General features: G+C 34.4%; 1 protein-coding gene across 1 annotated transcript in view; it reads right to left on the bottom strand.

Moving 5' to 3' along the window:
- Positions 1 to 4,076: 4,076 nt before the first annotated feature.
- The window catches only part of LOC127707872 (testis-expressed protein 2-like), a 30,638-nt gene continuing 13,860 nt past the window's right edge, over positions 4,077 to 20,854 (bottom strand). The window contains exons 3-8 of the mRNA XM_052212619.1: positions 19,897 to 20,778; positions 17,376 to 17,602; positions 7,251 to 7,343; positions 6,172 to 6,381; positions 5,527 to 5,647; positions 4,077 to 4,812 (exon numbers count right to left, since the gene is read on the bottom strand). Coding sequence (XP_052068579.1) covers positions 4,675 to 4,812; positions 5,527 to 5,647; positions 6,172 to 6,381; positions 7,251 to 7,343; positions 17,376 to 17,602; positions 19,897 to 20,778 — 1,671 coding nt within the window. The 3' untranslated portion in view covers positions 4,077 to 4,674. The remainder of the gene's footprint in view (positions 4,813 to 5,526; positions 5,648 to 6,171; positions 6,382 to 7,250; positions 7,344 to 17,375; positions 17,603 to 19,896; positions 20,779 to 20,854) is intronic.

Genomic DNA, 20,854 nt, shown 5'->3' on the forward strand with positions numbered 1-20,854 from the left:
CGGTATATCAATCAACTGAAACACAAAGTTGATCTGTTACTTATTACTTCACAGCTACACACAAAAAAATCAGCTCAATATTCACAGATACAACACAAAAGTCTTGACAACTGCTGTAGTTCTGAATGGTGAAATGATTGACTTGTAAAACTATATGATATAATGGAATATGTGTATGTTATATTTCTTCAACATAATTAATATAAATAAGTTAAAATATATTCACAGGCCACTTAAAGACTGAGGCATAACATAAAAGCCCATTGAACATTCATATCACAAACTAGTTTTCTGCAGTTGTCAGTGACTTTTAAAAACTTGTTTTTATTGTAAAACTTGGTTATCTCTGTTTGTTTAACTACTGATTGTTAACAAGTGGGGCCAATTAAAAATAAAGCTTACTCCATAGTGGTCCATTTTTATCATATTTAGGTCTTTTCATACAAATTTATACATTTTTCATCAGTAGTGAAAACTAAAGTACAGAAATATATTATGGTTGGTGTGAGACAAGTTTTAATTGAAACAGTTTTTATTTAAATTTTTTAAAAAGTTTCCAACAATCATGCCAAAATTTATTTATAAAAAATGTGTTTGTTAATTGATTGACAAATTTTTGTTGTATCTGTAAGTTTAGCATATCATACTTATTTTCTATCAATAAAATGGTCAACATTGTTCTATGTCTGAGAGTGTTTTTGGTCAACTTCTGTATATTCATTACCATGGGAACCTTTTGGCAGATACTGTACAAAGGTTGGGAGAACTTGGTCATCCATGTTTGGAAAAACAAAAGTTTTCTATAAAACAAAACAATAACTAGCTAATTAAATCAAAATAATACTGTAAGATTTAAGTAGCTTAGTTGTTAGAAGGCAATAGTAGTCTACCTATCCAGATCTCACAAACCCATTAACATTAGAATCAAGTTAAAAACAATAACTCAGGGAATTAGATGAACTCCAAAAGGAGACAGAAAATGTGCGTAGATGGGGTAAGTATCTTCTGCAGTAAAATATATTTACAAAAAAGCTTCATTTTTTAAAAATGGAAGCACTTTTTTTTGTGTGTTTTGTATTAAATGTAAATAGTACCAGTCTTATATTTCACATGCAAGTCCATTCATAGCAATAAAGAAAAATTAATTTACAAAATAGCTTCATTTTCCAACAGATAATGTTGATATGATACAAACATTAAACTGTCAAAGGAACATTGTTTTCAAGGTTTGGATTATATTTGAGTACAAACATCTTTATTCTTGTTTCCGAATCCCAGAATTTATATTGTATAATTGTATATTGTGCACTTTTGAAATAAAATATTGTTTAAACTAAACATCTTTAGAGACAGGGTAAAATTCATGGGGAGATAAAATGATAACAGAGGAAATTAGAAAGACATTTAAATGTCAGACTTTGATGTGCATGCTGATATAATAAAAGGGATGTTGCACACATATTTCTTATTTAATATTCCTGGAAAGATATGATTTGCTCTAGCAAGCTAAAAATGTACAATGTTCTACTTGAGTCGATTTTCATAAATATTCTCACAATAATCCTGTTATATAAAATGTTTGTATTAAAATGAGTAAAATCATTAATAAATGTTCAGATAACCTATACCAAATATAACATTATAAACTCGAATAACAAATTAGGTTCTTAAAGTGGAAATTTTCTAGAAGAATTACACTGAGGGTAAAACAAACTACATCATAAAACTTAAAATTCATATCACACCAACAGCAGTGTATAAGATAAACTGTTAAAACAGAGATATGTCTCGTCATTTTGTTATTTTGTTAATGCAAATGTTGAATTACATGTAAGTAATGCAAATATTCAAAGTCAACAAACCATGACTGAAGGTACAGGGCTGAACAACCTCCATGGAAATGAGATGTGCCAATACTAATACAACTGCATACCAAATACCATTGACTTATCATAAGTCGTTCCCTTTAAACAAACCTAAACACAAACATTATCTTGTAAACTATGTAAAGTTTCAAAGTCACTGAACCCTGATGAGGGGTGTAGCTATATAATCTCCATGGAAATGAGACTTGCAAATGCCCATACATTTGCATACCAAATATCATTGACTTTACATTAGTGGTTCATCTTTGACTGATCTAATCACAAACTAATACATGTAAACTAAGCAAAAGTTTCAAAGTCAATAGACCATGACTAAGGAGGCGGGGTCAAATAATCTCCGTGGAAATGAGATATGCCAATGCTTATACAACTGCATACCAAATATCATTGACCTACCACTAGTGGTTCCCCATAAACTGACCTAATCACAAACTAATACATGTAAACTAAGCAAAAGTTTCAAAGTCAATAGACCATGACTGAGGGGGTCAGGTCAAATAATCTCTGTGGAAATGAGATATGTCAATGCTTATACAACTGAATACCAAATATCATTGACCTACCACTATTGGTTCCCCATAAACTGACCTAATCACAAAGTAATACATGTAAACTAAGCAAAAGTTTCAACGTCAATAGACCATGACTTGGGGGGCAGGGCCAAATAATCTCCATGGAAATGAGATGAGCCAATGCTAATACAAATTGCACAAAAGAGAGGTAAAAGGTAAATTGTGTAGATTGTTCCATTCTGTCTATAAATGCACTTCCAATATGTATTACAGTAAAATGATCTATTATTTGATGTTTCAATATCATTATAAGGATTTATGAAATCAATAATTTATTCACATACACTTGTAAAAATCTTTAATAAAACCAAGCACCAATTTATATAATGATGAACAGATACTGTAATTGATCTTGGATGCAATGGTGAGATGTGTTTTAATACTATAGGCTGTTATTCAGTAAGGGTCAAGGATATTAACAGATGGTGACAATTATTATGAATCACATAATGCTAAAATACATTCAATTATTTATAATCACCTCTAGTTCTTTTTGTGCACCATTTTTAGTAAGAAAATTGTGTGTTTCAAGATGACATTCAACAAAATAGATATGCCTTAACACATATACTGTGATTTATCATATTCCCTGGAGTACATATTTTCTTAGAAAACCACTTTAAAAAAATAAATGCATATACACATACATGTACATGATTTTTTTTTTAAATGCAATGTCATGAAAAAGCTCACACGATTTCATTAGAATAATCAAATACCAAACAAGTCTTTTACATTTTTTTTTTGTTTCAAAATATGTTTTAAATGTCTATTTAAAGATGATATAAAGGCTTATCTTGTCTGATTATTTGAATAATCAAAAGTTAAGCCTTGAGAACTTTTTTTATTTTTACCTTCAAAATGACAAAGGATATATTCATAATTTTACAGTTTTAGGGAAATAGTTTACCTTGCCCAAGATATATATATAAGTTAGAATGATATCACATTAGCAAGTTACTAGAAATGCTATTTCATTAAGCTTAGAGCCAAACTTAACACAGTATTAACTTATTTAGTTCTATTGCAACTAGAAAGTTTCATCTGAAGCTTATGTATAGTTATTTCAACAGAAATAATGATTGCCCAAAACTATCCACCAAAGACCCAATGGATGGAAGCAACCATAGCTCTTCATATAGCCTTCAACAATAAGCAAAACCCATACTGTATATTAAGCTATAAAAGGGTCCAACATGACAAAATGTAAAACCACAAAATCTACAGCTTGAAACCGACCAATGAAAACCACCACATGACAGGCTCCTAACTTTGGATAGGCACATACAAAATTTGGCCTTTTAACAAAACTTGTATGTAACAAATAATTGTTATATCTTCGTTGAATATTTAGACTGTTGCTCTGTCTTTTTTCTAGGTCTAAATGTAGTTGAAATTCAGACAGTTTTGTCAACCTATCTAAAACCTCTAATTTTGGCCTATTTGTGATGAAAATGTCAATGTTTTACGAGAAAAATTCAACAATTATAACTTTCTTTCCCTTTCACACATGTCTTTGCACCAACTTGAAAAATTTTTCATCTTAAAATGTTTGACTTAGTATTGGGGGCCAATTAGGGACCTAATTACACCTACCGATACTCCTTTTTTTTTTGGTAAATCTCCTTTGGATTTCAGTTGAATTTGCTCATCAATTCACAGTTCATATTTTTTTTTAAGTTTGAGTCTATTAAAAAACTGTGGTAGATAATGGTATTACAAATTTTATTTTTATTTTCAGTGAATTACATATCCAAGTAGGCCCCTAAAATGTCCCTTCTGCTTTTAAAATATTGTTAAAGTTTCATTCAATAAACACAGGTAAACTTTGACCTTGGCATAGTTTACATTTTTAGTTCCTAAATAAAAACACTCAAGTTTAAAGTTTCTAGTTTAAAATATTTAAAAAAATTCATAAACGTGCAGATCCAAAGAACGACAGTTATCATTTTCTGCCTAATGAAAGTACTGCACTAAAATGAAATTCTAAGGTTGATGTTTTTGATATTTGAAGAAGATGTTAAATTTTATAAATAATTGTAAAAAAGCTACTCAGCAGTTAACAATATTTAGATACTACAAAAGCACTGCAATAACAAACACTAGGAAGCTGCAGTCAATATGTTGTTTGTGCATTAAGCTTGGGATTTCCATGGTAACATAAATGGCGCTGATCACTGAATTTAGGCACTGCTGTGACAATATTGCTGACATTATTACACAGGAGAACTAGATTGTGATGACAGGGATGCAGTAGAAGGAGGCTTGGGAACAACAGGCACTGTGTCAGTATCATATTCTGGGAATAGCAATGGCATAACTAAATCGTCTAGGTTTGGCATGACCAGGACTCGCTGCAAAAATCAACATTCACACTCTTAATATTAAAAAAGTAACCAATTGCACTTACTTTTTACAGCAATATAATTTCACTGATTACTGAGGATTAGTTATTGTTCATAGGATACCAATTTTCGTGGATTTCGTGGGTATAGGTAAACCTCGAAGTACATATTTTCTAAAAGATTACGTATAGATTTTGTCAAAACTACGAAATCAAGTATCCATGAAAAAACGATTTTTTTCCTCAATCCACGAAAAATTGGTATCCACAAAAATCAATGAATCCACAGGAGATCTTCATACATATGTATTTTTTTTCTCTATTTGTGTTATGTATTTTATTATTTTCCTAAAAACTGTATTGAATAATAGAGATTTAAGTTGATAATACAGACCATCTAGTTTTAGTGTCAATGATGAAGACATATAGTTATAAAATATATGCTGATGTTGAATACTAATTCTTTTATCTTTTTTAAAAGTTGTTAGTTTTGAACTTTTGATACTGTTTTCTCACTGACAGATCTTCAATTAGAATTATAATTCACTGTTAATAACAATTGTTAGTTTTTAGATTCGCATAGAAATTTCATGTCAATGTCTTAGTTGTAATCTCGAATTAAACAGCTAACTTATATATTCTAATTTCAAAAAATTTAAATCAATATTTATATTTGATGACTTCTACAATCATAACTTGTTAACCAATAGTTAAAGTAACTAACCTGAAATTCAACAGATAATTTTTTCTCTATAAATTCTGTAATGTGTGAGACAGTAACTCTCCTCTCGCCAACTTTTGGTTTGGCAACTAAAGTTAATTTTGGGTTTCCTCTAAATCCATACCTTTAAAATAATTAGAAATTTGATGTATTACAATTCAAATATTGAAAAATTCATCTCATATTTTATAGAAAAATAAATTAAAACTATGAGATGCTTTCAATTTGAGTAAAATCAAAATTATCAATAATCATAAATAATTCTCAATATTTCTTACTATCCCCTTTCTTAACCATGCCACTTGGACTCTCCTGTTCTGGTAATGTGACACATGTAAGTATTTTCTTGCATTTTATGTAAAAAATCTTTTCAGGCACAGACAGTGATGCAAAACCTTCAGGAACTGGTTGAGTTCATACAGCTTTATATGTGTGAGGAAGCAAATAAGAAAAACATTGGAAACTATTTACATATGACAGTTAAAAAAATAACATTTTCATGGCTGCCACATTTGATTCATTTATTCAGTTTTAAATAGGATCAGAGTTTTTAAAAACATTGAAATTCCATCTCTGCTCTTCTATATTCACTGACAAGATGATCAGTTCAGTGAAAAACACACATGCACATACACATTCAAAACATACCATACTCTGTCAGTAGGTGGGGGAGGAATGTTGATAGCTAATACTCCCGACAGGAACCGTAACTCTACTGTAAGAACCAAAGGTGTATTGGATACTTCCTCCATTGCTTTCTTCACATACTTCATATCTGTAGCTGACTGAAAATACTTGGAATCTGTGATCTTCTTTAAATACCTCATAAATCTACGTTTACCACCACTTGATGCTCCACTACAAATATAGAATTGATTATTAAAGATAATACAAAAATAAAAATGATAAAGCTGCAAGTGAAACTATAAGCTATTGCTTACTATTGATACAGATGTAAGTATTAGGTAAACAGGAAGTCGAAGAACAAAGAATAAGAAAACACATCACACAGTAAAACATGTTCTCATGAAGCCTGATAACCAATTTTAGGAGAAGCTCTTATTTGTAGTTTCATAGAAAAATGCGACAAAAATTTCATATCTATGTCCCTTATGTGTTAAAATATATAAGTATTCGGTAAACAGGAACTTTGATGACTGATGAATCTGAAAATGCATCAAATACCAAATTTCAGGATTTCTATGAGTGGTATATGCTGAGAAAAATGCAACAGAAATTTATGTGTCAGACAATGAAAGGTGAAAACAGCAGTTTGATGAACTGATCTATATCAGTAGTCTAGCATTATTAAAAGTTAGTCCTGTGATTAACATAACAACAAATCAATATTATCCTCTGGATAACAAACTTAACTGAAAAATGCTACATTAGATTTGCTTTATTTGACAGTTATTGCAGATGTAACAAGAGCGTGTCAAAATGACAGCATATCTGCTTTTTTTCTTACATTTATTAAATAAACAACAAATTAAAATATGAAAAGGATTTTTTGAACAGTTCATAAGTTATTACACAGAAACAGCTAGTAGTGATTAGTACTTGTTATTAATTTCTTTCTTTATATTAAATTTCAAAAATTATGGACATAATGATCTCAGGAAATGATCCTTTTCCCTTCATTTTTTAATTTTTTAATATGAATATAATGCACAATCCTAAAATTTAATGTAAAGAATGAAATTCAAATAAAAAAAATAAATATGAACCTTTCTTCACTTCCTTGAGGTACATTAACTTCCTCTTCTTCATCAGTAGAAGATTCAGCACTGTCTTCTTCTTCCTCGTCAGTTACAGCAGATCTATCAATAAAGTAAGTAATATAAAAATAGAGGTATTGCATCCAAATGTCAAAGAATTGTAAGATATTGAAAAAAGTAGAGGTACCCTAAAAAACTATGAAAGATTTATATCTTAACGGGTAAATGTTAAAAGACTGAGTAAAGTCAGTCACAAGAGTTCAGAGATGTCTTCAACGTTTTGTATTCTAAAGGGATATAACATTTGTTAAAGGCCACACTTCTTGAAAAATCTGTTAATCACAAAAACTGACATTATACTGTTATAATTAAATACATGTACACATTTAAACAAATATTTGCCAAAATATATGAGCTACTATTAGACAAAACACACTTAAGAGAAGCTGCATTTAAAAGGTAAATTCTTATCTGGTAAAATCGTTACATTAATTTGAGGAAAGATTTGCTCAGTTACCCGGTATATATATATAATACTGGAGTGAAATATATGGCTTAACCTGCAATTTGATTGGTTACCTTGAAAGGGTATATGAGCCCGTATACCCCTGTGAACAAAAAGGCAGATGAGAATGGTAATAAATGTTGCAATCAGGACACTCCAGTATAATATATTGTTTTTTGGTCTTCACTGGGGAAATGGTTCATAATCCCTTCTGTTCCCCATATCCCCTTCACCTAATGGTTCAGGAGATATAAAACACTGACAGGGAAGATGAGCCTGTATCCACTGTGACGATCCCCAATAACATGTAACATTGTGTCCAAACAATTTATCAAATGTGAGAGCTATTGAATAAAACACCAAGAGGAGTTGTCACAGTTCACAAATATTATCATACAAATGCAAGTAGTTTTGAAGGGCTCTTACATCTGGAAAAATATATCATCAAAATAATGGCATGATAATAGGAACAACCACACTAAATTTTAAATCAGACAGCCATGTGACAAAACATCTTAAAGGCAATGCTATCATGAATTAGCCCTACATGTTAAATTAAAACAAGAGTGCACATGCTGAAATGTCTCGTCTTCTTTACTGACCATTGACTTTATGTTGATAGTCCTAAATATAAAGCTTTACTAAAAGTATCACTTAAACTTAACATGATCCAAGAAAATGAGGTCAAGGTCAGATAAACTAAACCGGAAATACATGTACACCTTACAATCATTCAATACACCAAATATAGTTTCTAAGAAACAGACTTAAACAGGAAAACTAAACATTGACCAATGAACCATGAAAAGAAGGTCAAGGTCAGATGAACCATGCCAGACAAACATGTACACCTTACAATCAATCTATGCATTAAATATAGTTGACCTTTTGCTTATAGTATCTAAGAAACAAACTTAACCAGGAAATCTTAACATTGACCAATGAACTATGAAAATGAGGTCAAGGTCATAGATACCTTTCAGACAGACATATACACCTTACAATCATTTCATACAACAAATATAGTTGACATATTGGTTATAGTTTAAGAAAAACAGACCAAATCACAAAAACTTAACACTGAGCAATGAACCGTGAAAATGAGGTCAAGGTCAAATAAAACCTGCCAGACTGACATGTACATTGTAAAATATTTCCATACACCAAATATAGTTGACCTATTGCATATAGTATTAGAAAAAAAGACCAAAACACAAAAACTTAACTTTAACCTCTGAACCATGAAAATGATGTCAAGGTCACATGACACCTGCCAGTTGGACATGTACACCTTAAAATAATTCCATACACCAAATATAGACGACCTATTGCTTATAGTATCTGATATATGGACTTGACCACAAAAACTTAACCTTGTTCACTGATCCATGAAATGAGATCGTAGTCAGATGAAAACTGTCTGACGGGCATGATGAACTTGCAAGGTACACACATATTAAATATAGTTATCCTATTACTCATAATAAGAGAGAAATTAACATTGCAAAAAATCTTAACTTTTTTTTCAAGTAGTCACGTGCACTGAACCATGAAAATGAGGTCAAGGACAATGGACATATGACAGACGGAAACTTCATAACATAAGGCATCTATATACAAAGTATGAAGCATCCAGGTCTTCCACCTTGGAAAATATAAAGCTTTTAAGAAGTTAGCTAACGCCTCCACCACTGCCGCCGGATCACTATGTCGAGCTTTCTGGGACAAAAGTGGCAGGCTCGACAAAAAAAACTATGAGGTTGTTTCTTGTGTGTGCTGATATGGACATGGAAGACAAGTGCGCTCAAGCATAAAATAACCAGACTGAACTAAGACAACATTAACAAGAGTGCACATGCTAAAATGTCTCGCCTTCTTTACTAACCATTGATTTTATGTTGATAGTCCTAAATACAAAGCTTTACTACAAGTAACACATAAACTTAACATGATCCAAGAAAATGAGGTCAAGGTCAGATAAACCAAACGAGAAATACATGTACACCTTACAATCATTCAATAAACCAAAAATAGTTGACCTATTGCTTATTGTTTCAAAGAAACAGTCTTAAACAAGAAAACTTAACATTGACCAATGAACCATGAAAATGAGGTGAAGGTCAGATGAACCATGCCAGAGAGACATGTACACCTTACAGTCAATTTAGGCATTAAATATAGCTGACCTATTGCTTATAGTATCTAAGAAACAAACTTAACCATGAAAACTTAACATTGACCAATGAACCATGAAAATGAAGTCAAGGTCAGATGATACCTGCCAGACAGACATATACACCTTACAATCCTTCCATACATCAAATATAGTTGATCTATTGCTTATAGTTGAAGTAAAACAGACCAAAACACAATAAACTGCTTCGCTGAGCGCAGCTAGATACGCCTGCAGAGGTCCAACCCTGAACAGTTGGGGCAAAAATGGACACAATATTCAAGCTTGATTCAGGTCTGAATTTGGATTGTAATTAAATATTTGACATATTATAGGTTTCTGAATAAATGTAGTCAAAGAACTTGAAATTGGTTATATGAATTGAATTTATATTCAATTAAAGATTTCTTGCTGTTGTGCAATAGTCCCCAATACTTAGTAAATCTGTTGTCAGACTATAAACAACTAAAGTTCAATTAATTCTCAATGTCATATTAGAAATTTATGGAAATAAAAAGGGAGCTTACATCAAAAGATATAAACAATTCACCAAAGTTTCATGAGAATTGGTGACAGCATTTTTGATTTACAACAATGTATTGTCAGAAAACTGGAAAATCACCCCTTTTTTAATGAATAAAATATTCAAATTTTAAAGTAAATTTGGATTTTATTAGATAAATACTTACCATCATAAATTCTGAGTGTAACCCCAATTGCGTCATAGGTCAGATGGAAAATCCCGACTAAAAATAAACGTACTCTCACTGGTCCGGACATATACCCCTGTTTGCCCATATTCTCCCATTCAATTTCCTCAAGACAGAAACGTAGGGAAAGGGGATGAAGGGGAGGTGGGTGGGACCTATAATTTATGATGGTAAGTATTTATCTAATAAAATCCAAATTTACTTTAAAATTTGAATATTTTATAGCTATAAATACGTTACCATCATAAATTCTGAGTAACAGAATCTAACGTAAAGCTGAATCCCCTGTAACAGAAGAAACAGGAGGAAAGTTCAATCTTTGTGCTGAAACTATAGGTCCAAGAGAGTATAAACTCTCGGCAAAAGTAGCCATAGATTGGAGGTAATGAGATATAAAAGAGTTCTCATTTCTCCAGAAACCTGCAGACAGTACCTCTTCTAAAGATGCACTGTTAAACAGAGCCCAGGATGTAGAGATACCCCTAACATCATGAGCTTTAACATTAAAACTATTTAAAAGTTCTGACTTAGAAGAACCATAAGCTAAAGATATGCATTTGCATATCCAAGTAGAAATAGTTTTAACAGAAAGATCTGAGATTCCTTTTTTAATAGGAATAAAGAGTCTTGAGTTAGAAACAGAACGTAAACTACTCGTTCTATCCAGATAAATAGAAAGGATTCTTACTGGACATAAAAGTACAGAAATAGAATCGCTAGGGAGTGCAGGAATCACGACTGATTCTGCACCCTTATCTGGAATCTGATTCTTTGCCAAAAAAGCAGGATCCGTTAAAAGAGTAACAGAAGATTTATCCCTGTTAAATCGAAGGCAAGCATCAGAAATAGAGAAGGCATGGATTTCACTCCTTCTCCGTCCAGAAGCCAAAGCTAAAAGAAAACAGCATTTATAGGAAAGAAACCTTAAATCTATTGTTTCTGCTGGTTCAAAAGGAGGAAGTTTTAAAAAGGATAAAACTAGTCCAAGGTCCCACTTAGGAACTAAAGTTTTTTGTCTTGGTCTTTCAAGACTAAAACTACGAACCAAAAGAGAAATATGCTCATTGTTTCCAAAATCTGGGCCACCAGAAATATGAATAGTTCTTGAAATAGCTGATCTATATCCCTTAATAGTAGAGGGACATAATCCTTTGGATTCAAAAAGAAAAACTAGAAAGTCTGCTAATTGTTGTACAGTGACTTGGAAAGGATCAATTTCCCGCTCACTACACCAATCTGAGAAGATTGACCATTTTGCATCATAGACAATGCTAGTGGAGTCTCTGACAGACTTTGTGAGATGCTTGGTTGCTCCTTCAGAAAAACCTCTCTTTCTGAGGCTAACCCTGAGAGAAGCCAGGCGTGTAGATGAAGTTTTTCTGGATTTTGATAAAGAACCTTGCCCTTGATTTGAGACAGAAGGTCTGGTCTCAGAGGTAGAACTAGAGGACAAGCACATGATAGGCGCAGAAGGTCTGGAAACCAAGACTGTTTCGGCCATGCTGGAGCAATAACTATGATCTTGCAATTTTCCCCTGCTATTTTCTGAAGTACTGGGGAGAGAAACCTGAAAGGAGGGAAGGCGTACCCGAACATTCCTTTCCAAGATAGGCTCATTGCGTCTACCGCAAAAGATTTTGGATCTGGAACCGGAGACACAAATGTTAGAAGTTTGTGATTGAGACTGGTCGCAAACAGATCTATCTGAGGTGACCCCCAATGAAGAGTCACAGCTTTGAAAACTACTTGAAGTAGTTCCCACTCCGTGTTTACTGGAGCAAGGGATCTGGATAGAGTGTCGGCTAGAATATTGAGGTGCCCCGCAATATGTCTCACCACTAGATGAACCTGGAGTTGAAAACACAGAAGGAGAATGTCTCTGGCTATCTGATAAAGAGAAGGTGAATGAGTTCCTCCCTGATTCTTGAGATAAGCTACAACTGTTGTGTTGTCCGTGGCCAGAATGACAGACTGGTTCTTTAGAGACATTTGGAAATGATTCAGTGCAAACAGAACTGCTTTCATTTCCAATACATTGATATGCTCTTCCAAAAGATCTGGATTCCAGACTCCCGAGATTGTAAGCCCCTCCAGATATGCTCCCCAACCGAGGGTGGAGGCATCTGTGAATAATGTTAGACTGGGAACTTGAGGGGACAGACATAGGCCCCTCATTACATTTTCCCGTACTAACCACCATTGAAGGTGTGGAAATAAAGGCTGAGTGATTGGAATCAATGCTTCCCATTCTTGTGAAGCTGGAATCCATAACTTGTGCAGATAAAACTGAAGCGGACGAATGTGAAGTCGTCCCAATGGAATTACATCTGCCAGTGAGTTCAATAGACCCAGAAGTTGCAAGAATTGACGTGCTGTGACTGATTGAACCGTCAGGAATAAATGTATTTTCTGACATAGTTTTGTAAATTTTTTCTCTGGTGGGAGGACTAGGCCTACACTGGTTAGGAAATGTTCTCCCAGGAAAACAAAGTCTTGAGAAGGAATTATCTCTGACTTTTTCCAAGAGATTAGGAAGCCTAGGGACAGAAAACAATTGATGACCAAATCTGTCTGAACCCTCAATTTGATTGGGCAAAATTCCTTGAGAAGGGAATCGTCCAGGTAGGAATGAATCTGAATAGACAGGGAATGTAGGTGAGCTATAGCTGCCTGCATGATTTTGGTAAAAGCCAAAGGGGCTGTAGACAGGCCAAAAGGGAGAGCCTTGAACTGGAAAACTTTGTTGTTCCAAACGAAGCGAAGGTATTTCCTGTAAGTATGGGAAATGGGAATGTGGAAATAAGCATCTGAAAGATCCAGAGAAGTAGTCCACATTCCTGGAAGGATTGAAGCCCTGATTGATCTGTTGGTTTCCATTTTGAAATGGGGAACAATAAGAAAGTTGTTCAGAATAGATAGGTCTATGACCGGCCTCATTCCTCCAGTCTTCTTTGGAACCAGAAAAAGACGGGAATAAAATCCCGGAGACAGAGTTAAGAGCGACACCTCCTCTATTGCAGATTTTTGTAACATTGTGTCCACTTCTACTGATAGAAGTTGATACTTGACTGGGTCTTGAGTATGAGACAAACTTATCGGAACTGCAGACAGAGGAGGTGGGTTCTTGAACTGAAGTGTTAATCCCCCTCGAATTATTGACAGCACATAACAGTCTGAGGTAATTTTCTTCCACTGATTTAGGAAAAAACTTAACCTCCCCCCTACTGGTATTGATTTTTGAGGAACTTCTTGTAAATTTTCCCCTGGGGAAGCTGTCAATAACGTACGAGGGGGCAAGAACCTAGGTACTAGACCCAGATTTCTTGGGACCCTTAAAACCACCAGAAGGCTTACCTGAGCTTTTTCCGGAGTTATTGGGTTTGTTCTGCGGTTTGCCGTAGTTATTCTTCCTTTTCTTAGCAGAAGAAGGAGGACCACCTGAAGCAGAAGTACTAGTAGAACTAGATGTAGCATTAACCGACCTCTTGCCATTAGTAACTTGTACACTAACTTTGACTGGAGGAGGGTTTTTGCTGAGTTCCTCTTGAACCCGCTGTAAGGGTAAACCAAACATCTTGTCAGTAAGTGGAGATTTCAGTAAAGAATCTTTCAAAGGCTCAGCAACAGAAATGTTTTCAAGAAACTCTGCTCTTTTAGATAGGGTGCAATTAGCAATAGAACCCATTAAAAGCAACTGAGATGAACCTAGAGCTTTATCCAGTTGAAGTAAGAAGGATCGTACTTCTGCTGGAACAACCGAATCTTCGCTGTTAAGCAAATGTCCGGTTGCAGCTAGAAAATGTTCGGCTGTGCCAAGAACTTGAGAAGCACTATGAAGGAGATTCTCAGTCTTTGACCAAACAGGTTGAGTGAGACGAAGACCATCTACTGGCTTTTTTCCCAATAAAGATGACATAGATTTGTCACAACTGGGAACAAGTCTACCCAGTGAAGAATCAAAGATATCAAAATCCTTGTACTTAACCTGATCAGAAAAGGATGACATTCCAAATCCAGAGATATTGTTATTAGCAACCTTTTCACTAGCAGAATTAGCGATACCTTCATTAATAAATTGTAAAGCAAATGCCATATGGCCAGATTCAGGAAAAGAATTGTGAGAAGTCACAGTATCCTGAGAAATACCACAGGAAGCTTCAAAAGTTGAAGAAGGTTTCTTCGGCTTGGAAGGAGAGGCAAAAGGGATATGTGCTTCATCCCTCATCAAGGTATACACCTTATCCCTAAGATCCTTCAAGGATGGAGGATCCTCAGTCTCCTTGGTGGGAGGTTGTTGAGCTGACTTAGAAGAAGGCTCAGGGGCCGTCTTCGATACCTTGGGAGAAGAAGAACTTTCAACATCCTCATCAGTGAGGAAAGCCCTTTCATGACTCCCAGGGGAAACAGAAAGCTCGTCATCCTCCCTCTCATCACATTCTACAGACTTAGCTGGAGAAGGTTGATGAGAAGAAACTCTATTCTCCAGTAGAGACATACGACTGGATAGAGTACTAAATTCAGCCTTGAAAGACTCACCAAAGTCCAAAAGCAACTTCTGAAAACCATCCAAAGATGATGCATGATCAGAACCCTGAGTACCATGAGAAGAGCTAGAAGATTGAGCTCGAGAGTCAGGTACGGTGGTAGAAGGAGCTACTGCAGGAGTCAAAGATACTGCTACGGGTGGAGCAGGAGCTAAAGGTGGTGCAGTAGCTACCCCAGAAGGGGGACCATAGAAATTGTCCCTATAAGGCCAAAAACCAGGTTGGTTTGGCATAAACCCACCATAAGGGTAAGACTGTGGCCAAGGTGGCTGAGACCATGAGGGTAAAGGTTGTGTGCCCGAGTTGGGAAGCATATACCCACAATAGGATAATGGGGGTCTAGAACCTGGCAAGTTCAAGCCCATAGCTGTACCTGGGACAGAACTAATAGTACCCGATGAATTAACAGGCCTAGATAAAGTATGAGTCACCGAAGTTGACGTAGGTACCCCCCCAAAATGCATGGCCGAACCTTGTGAAAGGGTCGGATAGGTAGCATTACCAGACACCGTTGTCGAAACTCCGGTCATTGTACTGGTAGTTTGGGGGGGACTTAAAGGTAGTGACCCATCTAAGAGATAGTCCGAACCAGGAATATTTACATACGGACTATTCAAATTAAAGTCCATAATAAAATTTACTTTAGTCAAAAAAACACAAATAATTTGTTTAGAAATTCAAACTAAACAAGGGAATAAATTTCCAATAATATACACAATATGAAAAGCAATTAAGCTATTCAAAAACTTTACAAACAACTAAACACTTCTCTGTTGAATCTGTATATATTTGCACGTGTGACCGATGTCGCAGATGGAAATTGAATGGGAGAATATGGGCAAACAGGGGTATATGTCCGGACCAGTGAGAGTACGTTTATTTTTAGTCGGGATTTTCCATCTGACCTATGACGCAATTGGGGTTACACTCAGAATTTATGATGGTAACGTATTTATAGCTATAAAACCCCATAACTCAGAAATGTAAAATGTAAAATTTATAAAATTCTAAAGGGAGCTTACATCAATACATACAAACAATTCACCAAAGTTTCATACAAATTGCTGAAAGAATTTTTGAGTTTTTGTCTGAAAACTGGAAAATCCCCCCTTTTTTTATGAATAAAACCCTGTAACTCAGAAATGTAAAATTTTAAATTTATAAAAATCGAAAGGGAGCTCATGTCAATAGATATAAACAATTCACCACAATTTCTTGCAAGTTGGTGAAAGCATTCTTGACTTATTGTACGAAAACTGGAAAATCCCCCTTTTTTTAATGAATAAAACCCCATAACTCGGAAACGTAAAATCTAAATTTTATAAAAAACGAAAGGGAGCTCACGTCAATAGATATAAACAATTCACCAAAGTTTTATGCAATTTGGTTAAAGCATTTTTGAGTTAATGTCCAACATGTTGACAACAGACGGACTGACAGACGGACAACGGTATACCATAATACGTCCCGTAAACGGGCGTATAAAAACTGAACACTGAGAAATGAACCTTGAAAATGAGGTCAAGGTCAAATAAAACCTGTGAGACTGACATGTACATCATAAAATATTTCAATACACCATTCATAGTTGACCAATTGCATATAGTATTAGAAAAAAAGACCAAAACTCAAAAACTTAACTTTGACCACTCCAACATGAAAATGAGGTCAAGGTCAGATGACACCTACCAGTTGGACATGTACACCTTACAATCATTCCATATACCAAATATAGTAGACCTACTGCTTATAGTATCTGATATATGTACTTGACCACGAAAACTTAACCTTGTTCACTGATCCATGAAATGAGGTCGAGGTCAAATGAAATTTGTCTGACGGGCATGAGGACCTTGCAAGGTACACACATACTAAATATAGTTATCCTATTACTCATAATAAGAAAGAAATTAACATTACAAAAAATGTTGACTTTTTTTCAAGTAGTCACTGAACCATGAAAATGAGGTCAAGGACAATGGACATATGACAGACGGAAACTTCGTAACATAAGGCATATATATACAAAGTATGAAGCATCCAGGTCTTCTAGCTTCTAAAATATAAAGCTTTTAAGAAGTTAGCTAACGCTGCTGCAGCCGCCGGATCACTATCCCTATGTCGAGCTTTCTGCGACAAAAGTGGCAGGCTTGACAAAAATCCACTACCATATGAATTAAAATATTAAGCACAAACACATACTTTGAATGAGATTTTTTGGTCTCTGTGGTTTCTTTGGTGGCTTTCTTCAGTTTCATTAAGTTTACTTTAGTTTCAATTGTCATTTTAAATCCACCTCCATAGTTTATGTCTAAATCTACCCAGAATCCTTGGTTATCCAGGAAAGGCTTACCAGCCCTACGTATCACTGGCATTTCTGATCCTAGATTTATGTCTGTTATTTTAAATGCTTCTATAAAATATGGGATCTACAAAAATAATAATACAGAAAATTGTAACTCAAAGTTGTTCAAAGATATTGTTAGATTTTTTATGATAATATGAATACAAGGAGATGTGTGGCATCAACAAACCCAAATAAACAAGAGTGCACACGCTGAAATGTCTCGCCTTCTTTACTAATCATTGATATTATGTTGATAGTCCTAAGTATAAAGCTTTATTACAACTGTCACATAAACTTAACATTAACCAAGTAAACTAAACATTGACCAATGAACCATGAAAATGAGGTCAAGGTCAGATGAACCATGCTAGGCAGGCATGTACAGCTAACAATTCTTCCATACAACAAATATAGTTGACCTATTGCTTATAGTTTAAGAAAAACAGACCAAAACACAAAAACTTAACACTGAGCAATGAACCTTGAAAATGAGGTCAAGGTAAAAAAAACCTGCGTGACTGACAAATAGATCATAAAATATTTCCATACACCAAATATAGTTGAACTATTGCATATACATGTAGTATTAGAAAAAAAGACCAAAACTCAAAAACTTAACTTTGACCACTGAACCAAAAAAATGAGGTCAAGGTCAGATGACACCTGCAAGTTGGACATGTACACCTTACAGTCCTTCCATACACCGAATATACTAGACCTATTGCTTATAGTATCCAAGATATGGACTTGACCACCAAAACTTAACCTTGTTCACTGATCCATGAAATGAGGTCGAGGTCAAGTGAAAACTGTCTGGCGGGCATGAGGACCTTGCAAGGTACGCACATACCAAATATAGTTATCCTATTACTTATAATAAGAGAGAATTTAACATTACAAAAAATCTTAAACTTTTTTTTCAAGTAGTCACTGAACCATGAAAATGAGGTCAAGGACATTGGACATGTGACTGACGGAAACTTCGTAACATGAGGCATCCATATACAACGTATGAAGCATCCAGACCTTCAACCTTCTAAAATATAAAGATTTTAAGAAGTTAGCTAACGCCGCCGCCAACGGATCACTATCTCTATGTCGAGCTTTCTGCGACAAAAGTTGCAGGCTCGACAAAAACCCAATTAGAACAACATAAAACCATCTCGACCTCATACATATAATGAGCATTTTTTTCATCAGCATGATCATTGAACAATGTTGAAGAATTAGAAACTACAAAGAGATGAAACTACTTCTGTTTTGTTAGAAGGTCATTTGGCTTTACCGCTTGATGGAGTTATCACGTAGCTGAATTAGCACTGAGCAGTATGTAAAAACAGGAAAGACATGTCCATAAAATATCAATAAATGTTGTCCCCTCTATAAAAGTTTGAACAAATGGGCCCTGATGTCTTTACCTATTATTCACTATCAAACTCAATAAAAAAGCCTCATGAATTTGATAGCAACTGGTTCTAAACATAATTTTAAACATTTTGTTTGAATCAAATTATAATTTAGCAGCATTTGCTATCATTTCTCAAATAGATCACAAGTGTACTGTACCTTCCATGCCATATTCTGCTATTCTCCTAATATTTTTAAATGGCAATGAATATTAACATAATTTTTCTGATTTCATTATATTAAAAAATAATTGTTCTTTCCTAATTCAAATAATGACAGCAGTCATATATATGACACAATTTGGGGTGATGGGTCATTATCCAAAGTACATGTATAAAGAAGGTCAAAAGGTTCGCAAATTATGTATCATTTCCCAAAGAAAAAAATGGTAGCAATTTTTCTGAAACAAGATTTTCAGGATTCAGAAGAATGTGTCACAATGGTGAAAGATACTGAAGGCAGTATTCAAAGTGTTTCCATGGACCAGTCTATGCCCTAGAAGGCAGTACTCAAAGTGTTTCCATGGACCAGTCTAGGCCCTAGACTGGTCCATGGAAACACTTTGAATACTGCCGTCAGTATCTTTCACCATTGTGACACATTCTTCTGAATCCTGAAAAATCTTGTTTCAGAAAAATTGCTACAATTTTTTCTTTAGACTCTAGGCATGGATTCTGAAATTCCCAGATGATTGAGTTAAGCTGCAAACCAAGCTATTTAAAAATGAAGAAGAAAAGGGTTAAACTTGATTGCTTCTAGCATGTCTAGTGTAATGGGTATTAGTTGTTGTCTCTTTGACACATTCCCCATTTCCATTCTCAATTTTATGTTAATAATGTTTTACTGGAAAAAAAAACTCTAATGATCTGATACCACTATTAGAACACATACAAACACTTCAATAAAAGCTATGATAACATCTTCAAATTGTGATTTATTTTTTGCATAACAGATATATATACAACTTACATGTATTTTATCCAGCTTCTTTTGTAGCTTGTCCATTACTTTATCAGCCCAGTATTTCTGATGAAGAAAATCCCATGAACACCTGGAAATCATAGCATTTACCCAAAGTAACTGTGCCTCACAGTCAATAATATTTCCTACACTTTTTTTATTGATTATAAAATTAGAATAATATTCCCTAGGCATACATCTTCCCATATAAGAAACAAATTCTTCCATACTGAACGGAACAGACTCTGTTTCGCCTTGTTCATTCATTGGTGAAGATGAACCAGTTGAACTAATGGAATCGGTTGAACCCTGGCGCTTATGTTGAGGCGTTCCTTCAGAACTTTGACGCTTTTGTTGAGCCTCTGTGACAGATGTTGAAACATTTTGTGTTTTCGAGGATCCTGTCTGGAGAAAATATTGCTTAATGACTTCTAAATGAAGCTTTAAAGGAGTCCCTTTACATGAAGCATCAATCTTTTTGAACCACTCTTCCTTTTCATGACAAGTTCTTGCAAATAAATACAGAATGCTGGGACCACACTTATCTTCACTAATGATTTCAAAACCTTGGTCCGACTCAGGTAATGATTCATTCACTTTACTACCTGGTTTTTTCAAAGCGATGCAAATTGGATATTTTTTACTCCAAACTCTTTTTTTCACAAGACCAGGAGGCATAAGGAAGACTCTGCTTCCTTCGAGGTTGAAAATTCTCTGATGAATATATTCAACAGTCTTTGGTGGTTCTTCATCCCACATAGCTCTTTTAGCAATATTATTTTTAGGAAATCTAAGACGTAACGTAACACCATCTAAGGTGACATGCACTGAATGTGTATTGTTAATATGATAGTTTTCTGGATTATACTCTGAAATTTCATTCATCCAACCCTGAAAAATAGTAAAAATATTACAAGATGTTATTGCGCAATATCAGAATTGTTTTTGTAAACCTAGAAATATCTTT

Source organism: Mytilus californianus, unplaced genomic scaffold (genome assembly GCF_021869535.1).
Source record: "Mytilus californianus isolate M0D057914Y unplaced genomic scaffold, xbMytCali1.0.p SCAF_7, whole genome shotgun sequence".
Classification (NCBI taxonomy): domain Eukaryota; kingdom Metazoa; phylum Mollusca; class Bivalvia; order Mytilida; family Mytilidae; genus Mytilus; species Mytilus californianus.